Genomic DNA, 22,844 nt, shown 5'->3' with positions numbered 1-22,844 from the left:
GGGTGGCCAGGGCTGTGGGGCAGGGCCCTGCCGCTGAAGGAGAGAGCACTCCCTGGGGCCAGCAGGTGGGTGGCATCAGAGGTGGCCAGAGTTATGCCACTCACGGGACCATGTGAAGACTGGGGACTGCCTGTGGGAAGACTGCGGTCTCCGACATCATCCCTGGGCAGGCAGGCTGCTCCTGTGACCACCCCGGTGAGATGCACTCACACCAGGAGACGGAGCCTGGGATCTGAGTCCAGGTGACCAGGGCAGGAGCTGGCGGGTTCTCTGTGTTCACTGACAGTGATAGCCCATGCCATGGGGTCTGAGGTGAGTTGCAGACCTTTCCATGCTCCTGCTTAGCAGGGTACCAGGCAGATGAATCAAGGTTCAGCAGGTGCTATCATTCCCCTTCATAAAGAGCTTAAGCATAACTGTTTCCCAAGGCTGCGTTTCATGTGGAAACTTGAATGCACACCTGAGCTCTGGAGACCTCTTGCTGTGAATTGGCCAGCTGGGATAGTCTATATAGGGTTTGGAAGCCCTGAGTCTCTGTCTCCTTTTCCTTTAAGAAAGCCATAAAACTCCGCTTCCTGCCTTCACCTTCCTGGTCCACAACCTAACACCTCCACCTCTAGCTGGTGTGCCAGGAGCAGAGGTGATGGGGGATTTAGGGAAGTCGCAGAGCCCACTGGCGACTACAGGGGTGAGATACAAGGGAGCTCTGCCTTCCCCAGCACCAAGCGCCAGGCTGGAAGCCCTTAGAGCCACCAGCATCCCCCAGATGCCCTGGAAATCATCTGATTTAGTGTTGGCAAGGGCTGGGCCAGGCAGTGTGTTAGTTGGCTGGAGAAGACAAGAGGGGGCTGGAGGAATGGCGCCTGGGGAAGGGGACCTGGAAGCTTTGCAGGGACAGCAGGAAACCTTGGGGTCCCCAGCCAGATCCTCCCCTGTCCGCAGGAATGGAGACTTCTGTGAATGTAGGAGAATTGAGACAATTGTCCTGTGTGTCCGTTCACAATGTGGGAAGGGAGGCCGATGCCTAGTCCACCCAGTGTCTGCCAGGCAGAGGACCATGATGGTGATGATGTTCGTGACAGAAGTTCCCACTTCCTGAGCGCTCCCCCAGAGCTAGACCCTGCCCAGTGCTCTAGGGTGCTGTTGTCATCCCCGTGCCTCCCAGGGTTAAGGAAATCTACCCCAGTTCACAGAGGCTCAGTCATGGGCCCAGGGTCACAGGCCTGCCTGGTGCCTGGACCTTCTTCTCTGAACTGTCCCTACATGGCATGCAGGCACCAGACTGGACACCTGGTGATCGGGGGGGGGCAGCAGTGTACCCCAAGGAGCAGGAGGAGAAAACATGGCTCCTTTCTGGGACAGAGGCTGGCAGTGTTGGGCCCAGGCAGTGTTCCAGCCAGAGAATCAGAGCCACTGGGTCTGTAGCCCACAGACAAGCCAGCTGTAGGAGATGGCAGAGGAGCAGGAGCACAGGCTGGGGTCAGCACTGAGACTCCTCCCTGCAGTGCTGAGGCCTAGCACTTACCTGGGGCGGGGGGGGGGGGGGGGGGGCGCGTAATGGGGGCTGCTGTTGCATGGCTGCCACACCCCAGAGCAGCACCTCCCTCTGATTAGCAGGATACCAGGAAGATGATTCCTGCCGCAGAGACCAAGGCCATACAACAGGAATCTTTGTGAGCCGTCAATAAAAACATTCAACATAGCTGTAAAAATTAGGGCGTTCAAAAAGGTACACACACTTTGAATAATTATAAAGATAGTGTTTATTAAAATACACTAGAGGCCCAGTCACGAAATTTGTGCATAAGGATGGGTGAGGTGGGGCTCAGCCCAGCCTACACTGTCTTCAATCTGGGACCCCTCAAGGGATGCCGGACTGCCCTCTCACAATCCAGGACTGCTGGCTCCCAACACCTCACCTGCCTGATTGCCCCTAATTGCTTCTGCATGCCAGCATGATCACCCCACCCCATAACCACTCCCCTGCCAGCCTGATTTAATCCTAACTGCTCCCCTGCTAGCCTGGTCACCCCCAGCAGTCCTCCCCTATAGGCATGGTTGCCCCCAACTACCATCCCCTGCAGGTCTGGTGTCGTCCCCCCCCAACTACCCTCCCCTGCAGGCCTGGTCCCCCCCAGCTGCCCTCCCCTGAAGACCTGGTCTCCCACAGTGTACTTCCCTGGAAGCCTGGTCATCCCCAATTGCCCTCCTCTGCCGGCCCAGTCACCCTTAACTGCCCTCTCCTGCAGGCCCCCCACAACTATTCAATCAGGCTGTCAGGGGAGTAATTATGGGGTGGGGTGATCAGGCTGACAGGCAGAAGCAGTTAGGGGCCCTCTCTTGCAAGCCTGGTCCCTCCCAATTGCCCTCCTCTGCCGGCCATCTTATGGCAGCCATATTGTGTCCACATGAGGGCAACCATCTTTGACACATGGGAGTAGGCATCTTGTGTGTTGGAGTGATGGTCAATTTGCATATTACCCTTTTTAATATATAGGATTTCATTTTCGAAATTGAGTTATCAGCTCTTAAAATGTATATGCATATTTCTGGGGACACCCTGTATTTAAATATTACTCGACTTTGCCCCAGTCTTACTCCTTAGAAGTAACCATTGTTAAGGTTTTAATGTATAGCCTTCTTGGCTTTTAGACGCAGTCTCACATAACATATTACACACACACTCATTCTCTTGCACACACATACATACACCACACACACACACCTTCTTATACACACTCATATTCTCACCCATTCATATGCACACACACACACACCACACACACATTCTTATCCATGCTCTCAACCACTCATATGCATGCACATACACACACCACACACACGCACTCACACACAGTTCTTCCACACTTATACTCTCACCCACTCACATATACACACACATATACCACGCATGATCTTACACACCCCATGTGCTCAACCACTCACATGCACAAACACATACATCACTGGCATTCCCTCACACGTTCTTACACAACCATACCCTCACTCACGCACACACAAACGCGCACACGCACAGGTGGAGCTGGGTCACGCTGTGCCTCCTGTTCTGCGACTTGCCTCCTGCAGGACAGCTCCCCACAGCCACTTGCTGCCTAGAACTCCCAAAGCACATGCACCAAGTTGATCTCCCCGTTCCCCACATGGTGTTTGGGTTATTTACTTTTACATACTGTCTTCACAAGCAGCCTTGAATGCATGTCCCCACGCATCCAGGCACACACCTCTCTCTAGCCCCATCCCTCCAGTGGAGACTTGCTGGGTCAGAGGGTGCTGGCTGCTGTCTATTTACAGCAGGAGAAGGACCCTCCTCCCCACCTTCAGGAGGTGGGCCGAGAAGCCAGTGATGAGGACAGTCCGTGCACCTCCAACCTTGTGCCTTTCTCTTCCTCTCCAGGTATGAGGTGACCTGCCAAAGCTCAGAGCTGGCCAAGGACATCCTGGTGCCCTCCTTTGACCCCAAGAGCAAGCACTGTGTGTTTCAAGGTGACCTCCTGCTGTTCAGCTGCGCAGGCGCCCACCCCAGGCACCGGAGGATCTGCCCCTGCCGGGACTTCATCAAGGGCCAGGTGGCTCTCTGCAAAGACTGTCTATAGCGGCCACCAGCCAGCCCTGCACACACTCTGCTGGGAGCAGCGGCTCCAGCCCTGTCCTGGCAGAGCCTGGGGGCAGGCGTCATTCAGGGACTCTCGCCAGAGCCTGAACTTTTTGGTGGAAGATTTCGATGTGGTATCACTCCTGCTGTGGTCAGCGCATCACAGTGGCATTTTCACCAAAACCAAAGGCAGGCCAGCATCAGGCCAGGAGCCTGGCTGCTCTCCCTGGCACAAGTTTATTTTTTGAGGAGCAGCTGCAGGGAGAATCCCTCGATGCACTTGCTCCAGGGTAGAGCACGAATCTCAAGATTCATTTAAAACAGAACAAAACCAGAGGGGGAACTGAGCTGGTTGGCAAGAACTTTTTAGGAACATTCCTAAATCCATTAACTTATTTATTTGGGAGGGGGAGGCTACCAGGGGAGGGCAGAGAGGGGCTGATCACAGGTCTTGTTTCTTTGATTTCTCACTGTTTACCATCCACCTTCACTGTAATAGTTTTCTGGCCCCATCAGGGTGGTGCCAGAGGGAGAGGAGGGGAGCGCCGTGGGGATCTAGCTCCTCAAAGCAGATGGCGGCAGAGAAGAAAATCTTGTGTGCGCTTGGTGGTAGCTACAGAACAGGCACCCCCAGGTGTGGGGGGACAACCCAGCCAGGGAACGAAGTACATGATTAGGAAATTGACAGCTGGTGGTTGGTGGTAAATCTCGAAAGGCAGGACCAGGGCCAAAAGAGCTACCCTTGGATGTAGCTGTGGTGTTTACCCCTTACAAGCGTTGTCTTTGAGCTGGGAGTGGATGAGTGAGCTGGTCCCTGTGGCCTGGTGTCACACTGGAGCTGGGATGCAAACTTTGGGCTTGCGTTACATTCCTTCGAATGCCTGGAACCTCCATAGCCCAGGGAATGGGGCTCTGGGCGAACTTGATGTTGGCTGGGGGATCAGGGGCAGGCCAGTGTGAAAATGAGTCACTGTCCTGGTGGCTCACTTGGGTGGGGATGGGGTGGCTCGCAGCCAGGCACCAGTATTTTGAGGTGTGAGCCAGTTGGCAGCTTGGCCTGGTCAGACTCACTGGACCCCCTTCCAGCCCCTGCGCTCTGCTTTGCTGGGTTCCCCGCCTCCCCCGGGCAGTTGCAATGCTTTGGGTATGTTTCCTGGCATCCCCATGCGGTAAGAGTCAGCCCTCTCTTTCCTCTTCGTCTCCCTGTTATGAGTAGTTGGGGTCCACCCAGCCCTCAGTGGTGGCATGGCCTCCCAGCACCCTGCATGCCCTCCCGCAGCTGCCCAGCCTCGGCTGGCAAAGAGCTGGTACGATGAATGGTGGATGGGCCTCTGAGAAGTGAGACTAAAGGAGGGACTCTGTTTCAGGAGGACAGAGGGAGTGTGGAGCCTCTACGTGTGGGGAGTTAGATTCTACCTGCTTCTCAGTTCTTCCTTCGTGCATAAATAGCACCACATGCACAGCCTGCCTTTTTCACTTTGACTCTCAATGTGTCTGAATCCCAGCTCCAATCCTAGGGAACAGAGGGTGTCAGAGGGGAAGCACCTACAACCCCTCAGGTGACCCCTGAACACATGTGCAAGGGAGAGTGCTGATGGGAGGCCAAGGCCCAGCAGCAAGGACACAAGAAAGGAAACCTTGTTTTAGGATGTGAGTGAGTGAATGAGTGAATATGGGTATATGTGTTCTTTTAAGATTTGCAAGGGCAGTTGCCTGCAGTAGGAGGAGAAATAACTGTTAGGAATTGCTGTTCTCTGAATGGTCCTCTTGGCTGCACCCTAAATTGTGGAAATTGGCTTAAGCTCCCAGGCCTACAATTCCTGGGCCTGTGCTGCCCTCTCCCGGACCCTCGCTTCCGAGGGTGAGGATGTCAGTGCAGGCATCTGACCAGCAGGGGGCGCCTGCGGGCCGAGACCGATTTCCTAAGCTCAGCAACCCAGTTTGCAGAGAACTGTTTACTAAGCCAGCACAGGGGCTCAGAAAGTGTGGAAACTAGGAAGCTACATTCTGTGGAAAGACTCGATCCTGCCTTGTATTCCAGAAGCTTCTAGGATTGCTTGCTGGCTGCCCGAGCTCAGGGCCTCCCCCTCTTCCCACTCTTGTCAGGACTCTCAGCTTAGGTGCCCACGGGGGCACTTTCCTCATTAGGTCCCTCTGCTCCTGCCAGCCCAGTGTTGGTGGAGGTGAGGCAGTTCCATGGGTGGGAGAGGGGGGGCAGAGGGGAAGAGGGGTCTGCTGCTCCTGGGCACACTGATCTGCACCCCAGTTGTTGAAGGCTTTATCGATAGAGGCAGTGATGTTGGACAAATACTGGCGTCCAGCCCCCTCTAAACTTGGCCCAAGTCAGGTCAGTGGTCCACAACCAGTGGGGACGTGATTCCTGCCTGCCCGCCTTGGGCAGAGGGCGCCTCAGAGTGTGGGCAGTTTTTCCTAACAGAGTCCTGAGCTAACTTGTGGTTGGAGACCCTTCCACACTGGGACCTGTGCCAGGACCCCTGTCTCCCTGGCTATGAGCACATGCTGCCTGGGCTGAAAGTTTTTGTACATTTTTTCCTCAGTGAAATCTGGTGTTTTCCCCCCACTGTGATTTTAAGTTCCTTAAAAAACAAAAAAACAAAAACAAAACTTGAGGGAAAACATTTATCTAATTTATTAAGAGAGAGAAAGCCTTCCTTTGACATGTAAACACTTTCAGGAGTAAAAGCTTCTAAAGGAGAAACACTGCTTTTAATGTCAGTGGACACCTTGTTTACTCTGTGTATGTAATTGGATTTGCACTTGAACAAAGGAGAGGTTTTTTGCATTTTTGCTTAAGTTGAGTTTCTGTCGCTGCGTATAGTTTGCCTTTTTTGTGTTTGCTGTATGTTTGGAAATATTGTGAATCTGTTTGATATTTATTGTTTCTCTGAGGTGCCTTTTCTCTTTTCTTTGGGGTTGCTTTTGGAACCTGCTGCACTCCCCCAGCTTGGAGACAGGACCTGTCCTGTGTCACTGTGGACTCTCAGGGCCCAGAAACGCCCTTCCAGCCCCTCGGCCAGCACGTATATGCACATACACCCCCCTCCAGACAAGCCCACACCGTCCCAGGCCGCTTGGTCACTTCTGGGTTTGGGGACTGCTGCCTGCCCCTTGGCCCAGGCTCCCTGCCACCTGGCACATGGTGAGGTGTGGCAGGGCAGGCGCCAGCCCTGGCTGAGGAGTTGCACTGTAAGGAAGCAGGGCCTGCTAAGCTCCTGAGTAGCACTGGCCCCCAGACACATCATGAAGGGAGAGGGATGTGCACACCCTTTTGTTCCGTAGTGAGCATGGGGTTTCATAACTGTGACCACTGGTTTCATCTGGAAGGAGAGCCCGTTTCGCTGGTAGTGCAGGCATGGATTTGACAGGCTGATTGAAACTGCTGTTCACGGGCAGGTTTTGTTTGTGGACCAGACCAAGGCAGGCCACCCACTCTCCACGGTGGCTTACCTGGATTGTGTATGTAATTAGCACATGACCACTCCCTTCCCTGCCCCCAAACTTTTTGGTTTTTTGAAAGTCTATTTTGCTAACGACAGGCTCTGTTGCACGTGTTGCTACCCGAAGCCTAGACTTTTATTTATTTAAAAACACTTTAATTTTCACATTGGCTTCATTCCTCTTCCACCCATCCCCGCGGGCCCACAGCGTTTGTGTGTGAAGAGCTGATGGGCACGGAGACTCAGCTTCTTTAGGAAGGTGGGATGTCCTAAAGCTGAGGGCCAGTCCCTCTCATTCCTGTTGGCTTCAACAAGAAGTGGAAAGCCAAGTTTTTATAGCAAAAGGCCAAACTAGCTGTAGTCTCAGATGCAGAAAAAAAAATTAGTAGCTCTCTTAGCACTTAGGGGTTTTGTGAGGATTCGGTGTTTAGCGGTGTCTGGCACATAGTAAGCCCTAGTAAGTGTTAAACATTATTACATTTTACAAAATTTGAGAAATAAAGAGCTGCACTCCTTATCAGTTGGTTCAAAAGTCACACCTACAGGACTCTATTATCCCAGGTTGACGGACTGTTGTGGGATTTACCGGTTGGCGTGTGTAAGTCCCACGCCCACCCTGTGGCCGGAACGTTGCCGGATCCCTGACTGCACTGACTGATTGGAAAACATGCCTGGCTTCAGCCCCAGACGAAACGAGGCTGCGGGATTTGCACACGGGTGATCTTTGGCTCCCTGCTGGGCCTCACCCCAGTGGTGTCTCCTGGACCATTCCAGAGTTTTTCCTTGGGGAACTTTTTGAGCTAGAAATTAAGGTGAATTTTCCCACTGATTGTACCCCTTAAAGTTAACTGTTTCTCTGAAATGAAGTTAAGAGAGGCTTTTCCATTTCCAAGGGGAAAGAATCGACCAATTGAACTTGAGAAGTCCCCTGCTCTCCCCTGCCGGCCAGGGCAGCTCCTCCACAGTCCAGTCTGCAGGGGCCAGACTCCCGGGCAGGTGAATTGTCACGAGTTTGCCCTGGCCCTGGGACCACAGTCTAGCTCGGGGAACCCCAAGACTATATACCACCAGAGCTGCTGGTGGCTCACTGGTTTCCTCCCCAAGTCACCTAAATATCAGTTCACGTTTTGTTTTATTGGGGTTCTAGCCTCTTGCTCCCCAATAGATTGGAGCCGCGTCTCCTTGCCTGTCTAGGCGCTCCTCTGGGCAGATGCATTGTGGAGTGTGGAGGAGTTTGCTGGAGCCCTGTGTCCGAGTTCCTGTTTTCTCTTCTGCTGAATCTGCAGTCCTAGACTTGTGCAGGTGTAAGACTGGGGTTCACCTTCTCCCAAGCATCATTCCTCTAGCCCCGATTTGTGGAGCCTTGAGATGATCTCCCCCAGTCACCTGCAGCTGGTGAGGCCTGGCAGAGGGACCACGGCCAGCGAGTACTCATGGGACATCGGGTGTGTGTGTGGAGGGTGAGGGCTTGGGGTGCACAGAGGACATTAGCCAGGCTGGCGGCCTGGCTGGGACAGCAGCTTGAGAACCTAGGTGGTCTGCCCCTTCTGCCCAAGGGAAGACAGAGCAAAGTTGGGAAGGATTTTGCTCACTGTCCTCCCCAGGTATTAAGAGGGCAGCAGTGGAACAGTCTACGCCAAAGGAGGTGGTGAGTCCCTTCTACTGTAGTCGCTGTCACAACCTCGATGTCTTTAAGCTAATGACCGTTCACATCTGTGTCTTCAAACAGCGCCTGGCTCACTCCGGGGCTTAGTGCAGGGTTCTGCCCACGAGGTGTCGCTGTCCACACGTCCCAACGTACTGTACCTGCATAGAGCGCACTGCTTTGTTTCCACTGTTGTAGACACAACTAGGGAGAACTTTATTTTTCAATAAACTTTACTTGTGTGATGGGTAGGAGTGATCTCTGGGGGATTGGGTGGGTGCAGGTCACCTGCTGAACCAGCCCAGCTGCACCCCAGCACTGGCGTCCACTGCCTGCGTCTCACCGTTTGCAGACGCCGCCGGAAAGGCCGAGAGACCTTGACGGTCAAGGAACGGAGGACGGCTTCACGGTGGTGTGTTCCTTCCCCGCCTCACATCCACCCACACTCGTCTCAGAGCACTCCCTAGACGGGGCCTTTTTGAGATAATTACTACTTCAGATGCTTAAAAATCATGAAGGCTGTGCCAGTGAAATAGTCCTAAAAGGCTGAGGGCCTGTTAGACCTGGTGCATTTCCCTCATGAGCCAGGTTTAGGCACCTGCCCTGGAAACAAGGTCAAGTCCGTGCGCACCCAGGGGCGGCTCGGCCTCAGCACAGCTTCTCACACTCTGCCCAGAGCAGGGACAGCACACAGCTCCTGGATATGGAGGCGCAGGTACGGCCTGATTCCTGTACACCCGTCCCAGAAAGGTCCGAGCAGAATGTGAGTGTGTACGTTTAAGGGAAGCTACATCCTAGTTTCCCTCCAAGCTTCCACGCTGCGTTACATACACAGGAAACCTGCAGGAGAGACCACGGAGTCTCCCATCCCCAGACCTGTTGGAGCAGTCGGCCCTTTCCCAGGTCCGTGTAAATGGCCTGCAGAGCTCTCGGCAAAGCGCTGTGGAGGAAGCTGGCCGACGGCACCAAGCTGCCCCGAGGTTGGGGGCCCCCGGACCAAGCCACCTCCCCTTCATCAGCCTGAAGCAGGGCAGGGGAAGGGGAGTTAGCGTCTGGGACAGCCATCCCTCAGCCCCAGGCAAGGCCAGCTGCAAGGCCTCCGGCACCACCACATCAGTGTGTGGCCCCTTCACCTGAGCGATGGGTGGCCTCCCCACAGACGCAACCCACAGCCCTCCAGGGTCTCCACTCACTCCACCCGGAGCAAGTGACCCTTCCATGTGGTCTTTCAGCCACACAGCAACCTGCCGCCTGTGACACGGACACCTTTCCAAGGTCACTTCCCGGACCACACAAAACGGTGCCGTCTCTATTGTCCAGACAGGCATCTGGGCCAGCAGCAAGTGCTACAGTCCAGAGGGGTGTAGGGACTGTGTTCACAGAACTGACACCTAGCGTCACCTAATCTGCAGACATCTCGTCCTTACAGCCACCTCACAGGCCATCTGACACAACACAGAGATGCCTGCAGGTGTGGGAAGATTGTGTCATTATTTATTACAAATCAATGGTGGTTTCACATCTGTCAAAAATGGGTCGTTTTTACATGTGTTCAGGTTCTGAATGTACAAGAGAGGGTCATGTGCTTAGTTCGTCCATGCAAAGCTCACACGTACATCACTAAGTACTTTAAAAATAGAACTGTCTCCTCTTGAACCAATCTGTTTAGACTCAGGATTAGTAAAATGGTATGAAACTAATGAGAGACGGTGACGGGTCAGGAAGTGTGATACTGATGGTTCTGGGCATGTGATGGAGGCGCAGAAGGGCACACACGGTCTTCCCTTCAGTTCTACCGGAGAGGAGCGCCCAGAGGAGGCGGGTCTAGACAGTGGCTGTTTCAGAACTTCCTGCCAAGCAGAGGCCTTATCCGACCCACAGGAACCCTTTTACTCCAGAAAACAGAAACAGCCAGTTCCCAACAGACGGGAAAACCAGTGTCCCCTCCTGTGCACGGTGTCCTAACGGAGTGACGGGGGAGGTGGGCGAGGGGAGCAGTGCAGACCAACCTGCTGGGCACGCCTGTTCCCGTGAACACAAACTCTCCAAATAAGAAAGTGGATGTTCAGCTAAATACTGGCTCCGTCTGCGGTGTGAGAACCTCTCGTCCTGATGTCTTCATGCAGATCCAGACTGGCGCTCGGGCCCTTCACTCAAACATCTCGTAGTGGCGCGTCTGCCTCACCCTGGGCACCATGTCGATGAGAAGTCTGCAGAGGACACACACAGGTCACCCAGCACACCCCCATCGCCCTGAGCTTTGAGTGCTTGGGGAAGCAGATTGGAGAGGCAATTAAAACAAACAAACAAACAAACAAAAAAACTAATTCACATACCATAAAATTCAGCTTGTGAAATTACATAATTTGGTGGTGTTTAGTGTATGCTTAGATTGTCCAATCATCACCACCTCCTAATTCTAGAACATTTTCCCCACCCCAAAAAGAAACCCCACCAGCATTACTCCTTTTTCCATCCCCAACTCCCCCCAACCACTTATAGATTTTCCATAATTAAGAGAATATTTAATTTATAAAAGTAGACATGTACACTATTACTTTATAACTCACCTAATTGTTTAAAGTGTAAAGTTGAAAGTTTATGTCTGTTTTGTTTGTTCATATAATTTGTTTTTAGATTCCAAATATAAGTGAAGTCATATGATCTTTATCTCACTTATGTCACTTCACATAATACCCTCTAGTTCATCCATGTTGTGGCAAATAGCAAGATTTCATTCTTGTTTTTATGGCGGGGTAATATTCCACGGTATATATGTACCACACCTTCTTTATCCACTCATCTATCGAAGGGCGCTTAGGTTGCTTCAGTACCTTGGCTATTGTAAATAATGCTGCAATGTCTTTTTTAATTAATGTTTTCAATTTCTTTGGATGAATACCTAGAAGTGGGATTTATGGGTCACATGGTAGTCCTCTTTTTAATTTTTTGAGGAACCTACATACTATTATCCACAGTGGCTGTAGCAATTTATAATCCCACCGACAGTGCCCAAGGCTTCTCTTAGTCTTCAAATCCTTGCTAACACTTGTTTGATTCCTGACGGATGGCCATTTTGACAGGTGTGAGGCGGTATCTCATTGTGGTGGTTTTAATTTGCATTTTTCTGATAATTAGTAATGTTGAGCATCTTATATGTTTGTTGGCCATCTGTATATCCTCTTTGGAAAAATGTCTATTCAGGTACTCTGCCCACTTTTTAATCAGATTCTTAGGATTTTGTTTTGTTATATGATTTCCTGATGTAGTTGAGTCCTGTTGGCACATCAGTGGGTGGAATTGACCTTCAGGCTACATGACTAAAGCAGACAAGCTATCTTGTGGAGGCTAATCACATAGGGGGATCATTTTAGTGGGGCTTTGTTGCCAGCTGCTCCCACCCTTTGGATGAGTCATTTGTGGAGCTATTTGGTGGTGCCCTAATATACTCTAAAACTGGCCCCGGGTGTGTTGGTTTTGGGGCTTCTTAGGAGGGCCCCAGTGCGGGATTGAGGCCATCTGGTAGGAGCTACAAAGTCTTTGTGGTTTGTTGCCACTTGTGCTGGGCTTGGAGGCACTTGGAAGAGGCTGTGCTGTGAATCAAGGTTGGTTGCCACTAGCTCCAGGCTTGGGACCCTTTGGTGGGCACCACAATGTGTGCTGACACAGGCACTATGTGTACTGGGCTCATGGCCATTAAGTTGAAGTTAGTTCCAAGTCAACACTGCCCATTTGTCAGGGCACAATGCAAGTTGAGATATATACCCTCTTGTGCCAGGCATGCCAAGGCTAGCTGCTGCTTGTTTGGAACTCTGAGGGATTTGGGGTAAGTCCATAGTGTGAGCCCCAGCAGGCCACTTGTGTGGAAGATCCACTGGAAGCACCTGGGCTGGAAATTCAAGTTGAGTGGGGTGGGGTCTCAAAGAATTACCAGGGTGGGGCAAATGGTGTTAGCCAAGGTGATGAGATCTGGGATTTGGCACCCACCTGTGACTGATGGCTGAGCGCAATAGGGCTCAGCAAAGCAATCTTGTCTGCCAGCAATTCCATCCCTGGTGAGAACTGCCTGACCCCTCCCCCTCCAGCCCTCACCCTGAAGCCAGTCCATTCAGTTTTCCCCAGGATGTCCCTGGTACTTTTCAAGAGGCTGACCTTGCACTGAAGCCCAGAGAAATGAGTCCATGAGTGAGCAAGTCCATGTGCAGGTCCCTCAAGGTGAACGCTTGAGACTCCAGTAGCCCCATCTCATTCAGATGCCTACTGGTTTTCATAGCAGAGGTCACGGGGAGTCCTCAGCCCAGTACTGGTGTCCATTTGTGACTTAAAGCCTATACCTCTTGTCAAAGCCCTTGCCCCACTTCAGTGCCAGCCACAAGACTATCTGATTCCGATGTGAGCTTTTTCAGTCACCTGACCCCACGTAGGCTCGGGGGGCAGGAGGAGGGAGTGGGGGGGGGGACGGTTTCCAGGTACAAGGTGTGACCATCAGGGGTGGGAAATGGAGCACTCATGGATGCCAGGAAAGCAAATAGGAAAACAGGCACTTACTTGACCCCGTAGGCAAATATGATAAGGCCGATGAGCACACCTGTGCTGCCATCCAGGTACCAGACCGCTGAGTTGTGCTTGAATACCTCCGCACTCAGAAGAATAGAGAAGCCCATCACGCCTCCCACGAGGGAATTAAATCCTGGGAAAGAAGCAGAGAGAGTCTGAGGACACTGCCACCAAGAAACTACCCAAGCACCAGCAAACTCCACATCCAAGCCTGCACTGCAGGGAGTGTTGCACAGAAGCACTCTCACAGGTGACAGCTGCCTACTGAGACCCCTGGGTGGCCTGTCAAGTCTGTTCCAATGTCACCAGAGACCTTGCTAAACAGAGCCATCACCCCCCACAGTCCATCTCCATCCCTGCCAGGCACTCATGCCCTCTTGACAGAGCCTGTGTGTGGTTACTATTGGTCTGTCTCCCACAAACTAGAATATCCAGACCCCATGAGGTCAGGACAATGCCTGGCACACAGGAGACATTCAAGTTCTGGGTGATTCAAATCTGTTGAATGTCTCCTGGGCCCAGTACCCAGTGGGGATCTTATCAGTCTGATTATTATCCCACTTTACTGATGACAGAACTAAAGTGAAGCAGAGTGAAGTTAAATAAATTGACTGAAGTATTGATAATACAGATTGAGAGGAGCAAGGCAAGCCTATATCCTTTCCTTCCAGAGTCTAAGTCACCTGAGGATTTCCACTCTGGGAAGAAAAATGCACAGTCAAGAATGAGGTACATGGCTGCAGAAACGGCAATCCAAACATATGTTGATCATCTCCTTTCACATACGTCACACCTCAGGGGCCCCCACAACTTAGGAATCACATTTGCATTTTACCTGTGCGGCCACACGGGAAGGGAATAGCTTAGAGGGGCTCCTGAGATTGCACAGTGGTGTGAGCCGCATGGCTCCTAGTCTGCCTCAGGGTAATGGCCTGGAGAAGCTCTGGTCCATGCTGCCTGGTGATGCCTGGCAGCTGCTCTGTGCAGGGACAGCAGCCTCTCCAGCAACAGGCCCTGTCTCATTCCTGGGGCAACTCCACTTGTGTTGCTTTTGCTGACTCAAAAGTGTTAGCTGGGGTTGCACTCACTGGGGTTTGTACAACTGGGGAGAGGAAGATGTGGGTGTAGAGAAGACTTGAGCAAAGCCTGGGTAAGACGCCGTCTCAGGTCCAAGGTGGAGACTTGGACAATGGGAACAAGATGAACTGGGCTGAGCCCTGCAATGGCATCTCATTGGCTGCTGCAACCCTCTTCTCTTCCTTCAAATCTGTCATCTTCTCCCTTCAGTTCTCAGCTGGTGACTCGGACCCGTACTTCTGAGAACACAACAATACCTCATCTTCCTAACACCAAGCTCACACCCACCATGGCAGCTGCCCCACATCCAGTTACATGCTCACCAAGGGACTCTGTTCTTGAAATTCTTCTCCCTCTTCTGAAACATTCCTACTGGAATAAACCATAGCTTCCCATCACCCACCTCCAACTCCTCCCTGACCCCACGCCACCCACATCATAAGCCCCTTTACAACACGTGCAGAGCTGTCTGCCCAACCAAACCTCCTGCTGGCTCTTCATCCCCCGCCCCTCGGTTCTCTCCCCGCCGATGCCCTCCCTGACAACTGAGTGCCCTGTGGGTGGTGAGCTGGCTGACCTCATCCTCCCGGGAACACGTTCCTCCGGTCACCATGGCTGCTAGCTTTCCCCTTCCCACTCCAGTGCTTCCCTCTCAGTCTCCTCCGCTAGGTCCTCCTCTTCCTCATCTGAGCACCCTGCCAGTCCCCAGACTCCTCCTCTGCCTACATTTCCCCCTAGGCCGTCACCTCTAATCTCACCGGACAATGACTCCCAACTTTCTCTAGCCTGCCCATCCCCTCAGCTGCAGAGTCATATAAGCATTTCAAACTGAGCATGTTCAAAGCGAAAACCTCATTTCAGCTCAAAACACCTCATCTCCCCTGTGTGTGATGCCACGGTTCACCCAGCTGCCAAGACCAAACATCTAGGAGCCCACCCTTAACTCTGTCACAACCCAGACCTGATCACCCCCCAAATCTAATCCATCAAGTAATGCTTGCCAACTATTCCCCCCAAAACCCATTCTCCATCTCTCTACCTCACCAGCCCCACCGCCCAAACCCCCCTCGTCCCTCGCCTGCACTCCTGCCTCCTCACCACCTTCCCTGCTTCCCCTCCTGCCCACATCTCCCTTAACCCGCATCCACCCCCTCACCGCAGCCAGAGTGGCCACGGGAGGTGGACAGCCTCTGGTCCTTTGGATCATCCTGTCTTTTTTAAATGCCTCTGCAGCCCATGTCTTTTCTCCGCAGGCCGCCAGCGGCATCGGCACAGCCAGCGCCATCACCAGTGGCCTGGGCTGCAGCTTACCTCCGGAGCGGGGAGTGGAGGTGTTGCTTTGGGGTGGCTAGACAGAAGGGGAGACAGGAGGAAATGGCCGCTGCCAGGGGCAGGCTGGAACCTCTAGCCTAGGGGTGTCGAACTCAATCAGAGAAGGGGCCAAAATCTAAAATCCAGCCTAAATCGCGGGCCGAATGGTTTACTGAACAGTCATAAACTGTCATTGTGATGGAAACGCAGCGGAGTGCAGTGATGACAGCGCGGTGCGGGCCACATTGCAAGGCCTGGCGGGACGGATTTGGCCCGCGGGCCTTGTGTTTGACACATGTGCTCTAGCCCCTCTCACCTCTGGGTCATGGGCACCGTTGGCCTGTGGTGCCCTCAGAGAAGCCCAGTGCAGCTCAGAAAGCAGAGAGAGCGTGAGGTTCCCCCAGACGGCCACTAGATGTCCACTCAGCTCCACCAAGTCACCGCTCTGCCAGCGGAGGACAGCCCAGACCCCCGTGTCTGACAGCTCCCACCCACGGGGGCTGCCAACAGTGCACAGTGATGGATTCACTGTTCACCTGGCTCCCCCCACCTTCAGGAGGAGCCCTGCCTCCTCAGCTCTGCTCACCTGTCTGGCTCAGTTCACCCTCACCTCCCACAGGGCTGCAGGGCACGCTGCAACGGGCACCCAGGACGGGAGGGTCCTGTGTCTGCCCCCACCAGGCTCAGACACTCCAGCGGCAGCCACTCCACACAAGGAGCCTGAGCTCGCAGCCCGCCCCAAACTGCCCACCTTCTACCGCTGGCACCGTCCCCGCCCACCCAGGCCCATCTCTTTTCTGCTTCCTCAGTTAAAACCAGAGCTGTTGTCAAACACTGTTGTCTGTTTAAGAAGCTGAGGAGGGGCTCCGCCAGTCCGGCCTTAATGATAAGTGCGAATCTGCATAATTAAATACATCAGCTTCATGCAGAAATTCTGACTACAAGGTTCCATGTGCTGAACACCATGGCAGGCGCTTGGTATGCAGAGAAGGAGCGAGGGGCGTCAGCTCAGGGCCTCCACTCGGGTTTCCAGCGGCAGCAGGGAGCCGGGCTCCTGCCCCTTCCGACCCCCTCCTCCCCCGCCTGACCTGTCCCGTTTACTTACTGTCCTCAGTCATTTTACCTTCGACAGCGCAGAGCTGCCCCAGCGTCTGCCGATAGCAACAATCACATTTGCCTAAACAACTAAAGGAGCACAGTCTAATGGACAAGATTCGCTGCGCTGCGCGTCACAGTCTGCAGTTTACCACACCCCGGTGCCCCTTTCTCTGAAGACCTGCTTTGGTGAGGACACAGCCGGCATAAGGGCGCCGGTGCAGCCGGCCTGACCCGCTCACAGACAGCTCCAGCGTGGGGACAGCCACTCACCAGGTGGCAGGGAGGCCGCCCTCCCGCTGCCCCGAAACGCTTTGTGGGGAGAGAAGGCCACGCCACCAGGGTCATGGGCACCGTTGGCCTGGGGTGCCCTCAGAGAAGCCCAGTGCAGCTCAGAAAGCAGAGAGAGCGTGAGGTTCTCTGAGGGGCGCCCCTCAGACACCCCAACATTAATGATAGGCACGGCTCCCAGACCCCCCCTCTCCACCTCCCAAAGGGGAGATGAGGACAGTGGCTGCCTAGCTCTGCAAATCAACACGTGAGTAAAACACAATTAGCAGGAGGCTGCAATTACCGCTGCGTATTTTGCTGACACTCCCACTAAGCAAGGAACTGCAGCACACACCACCCACCGCCCAGGCCCCTCATGGGGAACAGGCTTTGCCCTTCTAGAGAGTTCTCTCTGTGTCTGTCTGTCTGGTCCATTCATCCCCGAGTCCTATCCATTTGACATGCGTTGTGGACACTTCTTCAAACCCCCCACTTCCTCAGCCCCCCGCCCTCACCGCTGCCTAAGCCCCCATCCCACCACCCTCAGCTCCCCAGATCTCTCCTGCTTGGCACTCACTCCCCCGCTCTGTCCCCCCTCTGACGGCCAGAGGACTGTTTAGAAAACAGTAAGCATGTCTCCTCATCTGTTAAAATAGTTATCAAAACACACAGGGTCCTGCCCTTGGACCTACAGTCCTAGGACCCACCCTTCCCCGCTGTCCCAGCCCTCACCCTGTGCCCCCCTTCTGGGGCCCCCCAGGTGTCCCAGGCCCCACCCCATGCCCTCTGCCCCGGGGAGCGCTCTTCCCTGCCTTCACTTAAACATCTGCTTTGTAATGACACCTCTCCGTTCAAGAACATGAGGGAAATGCTGCTTGTGTGTGAAAACTCTGGTCAGAGTTATTTCCTTAGCCAAGCCACACTTGTCATTGGGGTCTTCTCTGTGCGCCCTGTGGAATGTGGTGAGCTGAAAGGGGGTGAACCTGCCTGGGATTGCTGTCACACGTGATGCAGAGCACCCGTCCGAGACGGTCAAGCCCATGGTCATGGGTGGGAGGGTCTGACTGCTGGGTCCGCCTCAGGCCCCTGGAGAGCACTCGTGTGATGTACAGATAAGATGCTGAGGCCCTCCGGCCACAGGGGCTTTGTGATGTTAGGGCCCAAGGCGACCGGGAGAGGAGCTGTGTCTCAGTGATCACCCCTGGCCTGCCCGCCCCATCCCGTCACCCACGTTCCCGGCAAAGACATGAGAAGACACACACACACACACACACACACACACACTGGAGAAGCCGAGGTGCAGCCAGGCCTCTGCTCTAAAGAGCCCGGGGGAGTGTCCCCCAGAGCAGCGGGAAGGACCCTTGAAGGTGGCCGGACCCCCACACTGAACCCCATTCACAGCACGCGGCCCTGAGCTCTCGGCTCCGGAAAGAGGAGGACTCCATGGCCAATGGAGGCATGTCCCTTCCCTGATCCTGAAACTCCAGACCACACAGCCACCGGGCTGAGCACCTCTTCCTACGCGCTGTGTGTGTCCCCCCCCTCCCGCCCCCCCCCAGAGGCAAGAGCACCTCATTAGGGTCCGCCGGATGCACGCTGCCAGAGGCCACGCTGTGGGTGGTGGCAGAGACCTCTACAGAGATCTCCTCGGAAGGTTCCAGCCTTCTCAGGGGCTCAGCCACAGCTCTTCACACCAGAGGACTTTATTTAACTAAGCTGCAGCCCCGCTTTGGGGACCAGGCAGGGCCGTCAGAGCAATAGGACAGACTCTGAAAACAGAACTCTGGTTCTGCATCAGGAGTGGCTCGAAGCTAACGTGGCACCAGCCCAGCACGGGGCTCAAAAGCGCTCTGCAGAGCCCGCAGTTGGTGCCACTGCGGTACCAGCGCTAACAGCAGCACACTCAGGACCTGCTGCCTGCTGGGCTCTGGCTTCCCTGGGCCTGCCCCTCAGGCGGCGGCGGGGGGAACCCTCGAGGCCCATGGGGAGCTCCAGGAGCCGGGCTGGCCGCCTGGCCCCTGCAGCGGGGCCTGCATGCCGCCTGAGAGCAGAGCAGGGGTGCAGAGGCCTCGCTCCTGGACACCGGTCCTTTCACTATTTTAACAGTTCTCACCACTCACACAGTCTGGGTGTGCTGTGGGCAGGTGGCCTCTGTAGCACAGAGAGGAAGGTGGCATGTTGGGAGGGCAGACACAGATGGCAGGCCCTGCTGGTCAAAACAGCAGGGGGATCCTGCCAGGCCCACCTTCCCTGGTGTGGAGCGTGTGCTGGGGTGAAGGCAGCACTGACCTGTGCTCATCACATGGACAGGACCCACCTCAGCCTGGGAACCTGCATCTCACCAACACCATAAGCAATCCTGATGCTGCCAGTGGCTGTGGTCACCTGACTGGCATCCTGGGTGCCCTGGCCTTGCAGTCAGCACGTCAGATCATGTAAGCCCCAATTTCCTCGGGTCTGTTCAAAGGCACCTCACATGCACATGCATACACACACACACACACACAGATGCTCTTCCCAGGGCAGCTGTCATTGCAAAGCTGGAAATACCACTTAGACTTCCTGCCCACCAGCCCTGCTGTGCAAAGGCCCAGCTCCACACACAGTAGGGCATCAGCACGGGACCAGGAGTCGAAGTCCACACAGTGTGCCAGGCTTTGTCATTTGGGAGAGAAGGGCTCTCTGCACTGCCATTCACCTCCTGCTCAGCAGAACCAACAGCCACCCACCACACCCGCCTGCTCTCCCGTATTCCACAGAGATGTGTGTGTGTGTGTGTGTGTGTGTGTGTGTTTCTTAAAAAAAGAGATTCAGCAATTTCTTCTCTGTTTTTTGCAGACACACACACCAATCCACAAGCTTTTACCCTTTGGCCTCTCACCCAGGGTACCGGCGCTCATGTATTCCTGACCCCCTGGCAACCGCACATGCTCCAGAACGGAGAAGGAACATGGCCAGGTGGTTAGTTTGCCAAGTTTCTTGTTCACACACCAGCACTAGCTCACAACCTGAAATGCATTTTTCCTGGTTTCACACGCCCTTCTCTGTCATCCCAAAGGCCGTGCAGGAAGGGCCCCTGGCCCTGGGGACACAGGGACTCCGCCTGGTCTGGGTTCTCAGTGACCACTGCCCCAGCAAAGCCCTGGCTCCTGCACCTTAAACTCCCAGCCAGGTGAGCACCTCTCGGCTGGAGGGGGGTGAGCATGAGAATCCACCAAGAAAACCTTTCTCGATTGCAGAGGGGGCCCTCACTTCCAGTTTGGAGCCATGGACACAAAGCCGGGACTCTGGGAAGCCCTTTGTGCCTCACGATAAGACGCTAGGGAGCCCCCATCCACCCTGTTGGGGGGTCGGGTGGAGGTATTCCTGAGGAATGTATTACAGTCCCAGGGCACAGCCGTCTGCCCCAATATGGGGCCCTGAGAAGCATTAAACCGCCTGAGGAGGCGAGGCTAGTGAGACCGGATTCCCACCTGGGGGCCTTTTCTGCAAGACAAGCAGCTCAAGGCGACCCTCCCTGCGCCCTCAGCCCGGGAGGTCAGGCGCTGGCCCTACTCACCGTCGGTGATGAGCGCTCTGCTGGTCAGCACCTTCCCCAGCATGAACTTCAGCACGGCCAGCGTGCTGCAGAGGATCCCGCTCAAAATGGAGACGCTGAACAGGAAGTCATCCTAGAAGAGAAAGGCCCAGGTCTCAGCAGCTCACCCACTAGAGCAGATCATCTGCAAACCCTAAAGATCAGCATTGTTCCCAGAATAAATCATCAGTTGGGTGAGCTGCCACCAGGAGGGGGCTGCGTGGCTTGTTTTCATACCATCCTTACCTGTGTCCCTGGGAACTGAAAAGATGATCCAAAACAGATGCCTGCACTTATATTTCCTTAGGAACCACCAGGTATTCCTTTTCCTCCAGGAGATCCCCTTTTGCACTATTCTGCCCAAATGATTGGCAATCGTTGATCGGTAATAGGGTTGGTTAGAATATTAAAATCAAAGCCTTCCGTGTAGAGTTTTTCATAGAGAATTTTAAAAGCAGTAGTTAAGAATTTTGGAACATGAAAGTATACCAGTGGCCTAAAAACACGTCAGCACAGAGCCAGTTAAATTAGCCACAGGGCCGAGAATCAGTGCAGCTACTCACAACCCTATTCCTCCCTTAAATTCACACAAGACAATGAGAAGTTCAACTACAGCCTTCAAGGTGGGAAAAGGGCATCTAAAAATACAGTCTGCTACTGACGCAACCTTAGCGCTTCCCATAGCTGTTACCTCGCCTTCGCAAGCAAGCGAGGGAGTCACGTGCAAAAGAGAGCACCAGGTCTCATGACCTCAGGCCCGAGGCTCTGGCTTCAGGCTCCGTGCTCCCTCCCAGGAGACACAGCCTCCAGATTCTCCGATATTAAAATGCAGCTGCCAGTAGAATCTAATAGAGCATCACATATATGCAAGGGAATTGGATTTCTTAAGCATTTTTTTATTCAAATTCACTAACCTGGTGACAGAAAGTTGGGAAGAGGGATGACAGCCTGCTTCCCTGAGTTCAAGACCGAACAAAGTCATTAGAAAAATCACCTCCTGGAATCAGGATATCTGCACAGCGCCAAAGCATCCCCCCATCCTGGTCAACGGTGGTTGGTGGGTTTTTGAAAAGTATGTTTTTATTGACTTGAGAGAGAAAGGGGGAAGGAGGAGGGGGAGAGAAGGAGACAGAGAAAGGGAGGGATGAAGGGAGGGAAGGAGAAAAGAGGGAGGGAGGGAAGAAGGGAGGGAAGGAGGAGAGAGAGGAGAGGGAGGGAGGGGGGGAGAGGGAGTGGGGAGAGAGAGAGGGAGAGAAAGAGAAAGAGAGAGAGAGAGAGAGATAAGAGGGAAACATGGATCAGCTGCCTCTTGCACACATCCCTACAGGTATGTGGCCCAACCGGGAATCGAACCAGCAACCCTTCAGTGCACAGGACAATGTTCAACTAAGTGAGCCACACTGGCCAGGGCAATGGTAGTTGGCTTTAATGTACGTCCACAGTCTTTTGCCACCCCTTCCTCTGGGAGGCACAAGTTAACTCCCCTCCCCTGGGTGTGGGCTGCACTCGTGACTGGCATCTAGCCAACAGGGCATGGAAAGGAACTTCACAGCGAAGAGCCCAGCAAGTGACCCAGCTTAAAAGGACCATTCACAAATTATGCTGGCGCCACGTGCCTCCTGATTTGATGTGGAGAGAACATCTCTTCATGTTCTACCTAAAAAACCCAGAACCTCAGCTTCATTGTGAAAAAAACATTAAACAGACCCATGTCCAGGGACAGTCTACAGAATATCTGAGTGCGACTGCCGACTCATGTCCAGGTCATGGAAGACACGGATTGAGAAAACGGTCACAGAGACCGAGGTGACGCGAGGACCACAAGGACCAGGCGACCTGGTGTCCGGGGCCGGGTCCTGGGAAGGAAAAGCTCATTAAGTGGGCAGGCTGGGTACAGACAGTCTGGGGCTTTGCTAACAGTGTGACAGCCTCCTGATGGGTAAAGGTCCCTGGCTGACTGTGTGAGAGGTTACACATTAGGGGTGGCTGGATGGAGGGTATATGGGAACTTTGTAATGTCTAGTAACTTTTATAAATCTCAAATTATTTCAGATTTTAAAGTTTTTTAAATGGTCACCTTTCTGAAGTTGCATCTCCTCAAATTATCAGTAAGGACTGTGCGAAGCCCGGCCCCCTGGCAGAGCCCAAGTCCCTGCTGTGCACGAGGTTACAGAGCAGGGCCACGCGGGAGGACCCCAATCACACGCCCTTTGTGCGGGCACTGGCAGACTCAGGGGGACC

The 22,844-nt window shown here is 53.9% G+C and overlaps 2 protein-coding genes across 5 annotated transcripts in view; one reads left to right on the top strand and one right to left on the bottom strand.

The window, feature by feature from the left end:
* MGAT5 (alpha-1,6-mannosylglycoprotein 6-beta-N-acetylglucosaminyltransferase) overlaps nucleotides 1-8,961 on the top strand; it is a 353,237-nt gene extending 344,276 nt beyond the window's left edge. For all 4 annotated transcript variants that reach the window (XM_045575220.1, XM_045575219.1, XM_036422130.2 and 1 more), the window contains one exon: nucleotides 3,416-8,961. In XM_045575220.1, coding sequence (XP_045431176.1) covers nucleotides 3,416-3,614 — 199 coding nt within the window. In that variant the 3' untranslated portion in view covers nucleotides 3,615-8,961. The remainder of the gene's footprint in view (nucleotides 1-3,415) is intronic.
* Nucleotides 8,962-10,195: 1,234 nt separating this feature from the next.
* Nucleotides 10,196-22,844, bottom strand: part of TMEM163 (transmembrane protein 163) — a 195,525-nt gene continuing 182,876 nt past the window's right edge. Inside the window, exons 6-8 of the mRNA XM_036422134.2 lie at nucleotides 20,586-20,697; nucleotides 13,265-13,406; nucleotides 10,196-10,926 (exon numbers count right to left, since the gene is read on the bottom strand). Of these exons, the coding sequence (XP_036278027.1) occupies nucleotides 10,866-10,926; nucleotides 13,265-13,406; nucleotides 20,586-20,697 (315 nt within the window). The 3' untranslated portion in view covers nucleotides 10,196-10,865. The remainder of the gene's footprint in view (nucleotides 10,927-13,264; nucleotides 13,407-20,585; nucleotides 20,698-22,844) is intronic.

This window comes from Pipistrellus kuhlii, unplaced genomic scaffold (genome assembly GCF_014108245.1).
Source record: "Pipistrellus kuhlii isolate mPipKuh1 unplaced genomic scaffold, mPipKuh1.p scaffold_m20_p_7, whole genome shotgun sequence".
NCBI lineage: Eukaryota > Metazoa > Chordata > Mammalia > Chiroptera > Vespertilionidae > Pipistrellus > Pipistrellus kuhlii.
This window is presented reverse-complemented; position numbering and strand designations above follow the sequence as displayed.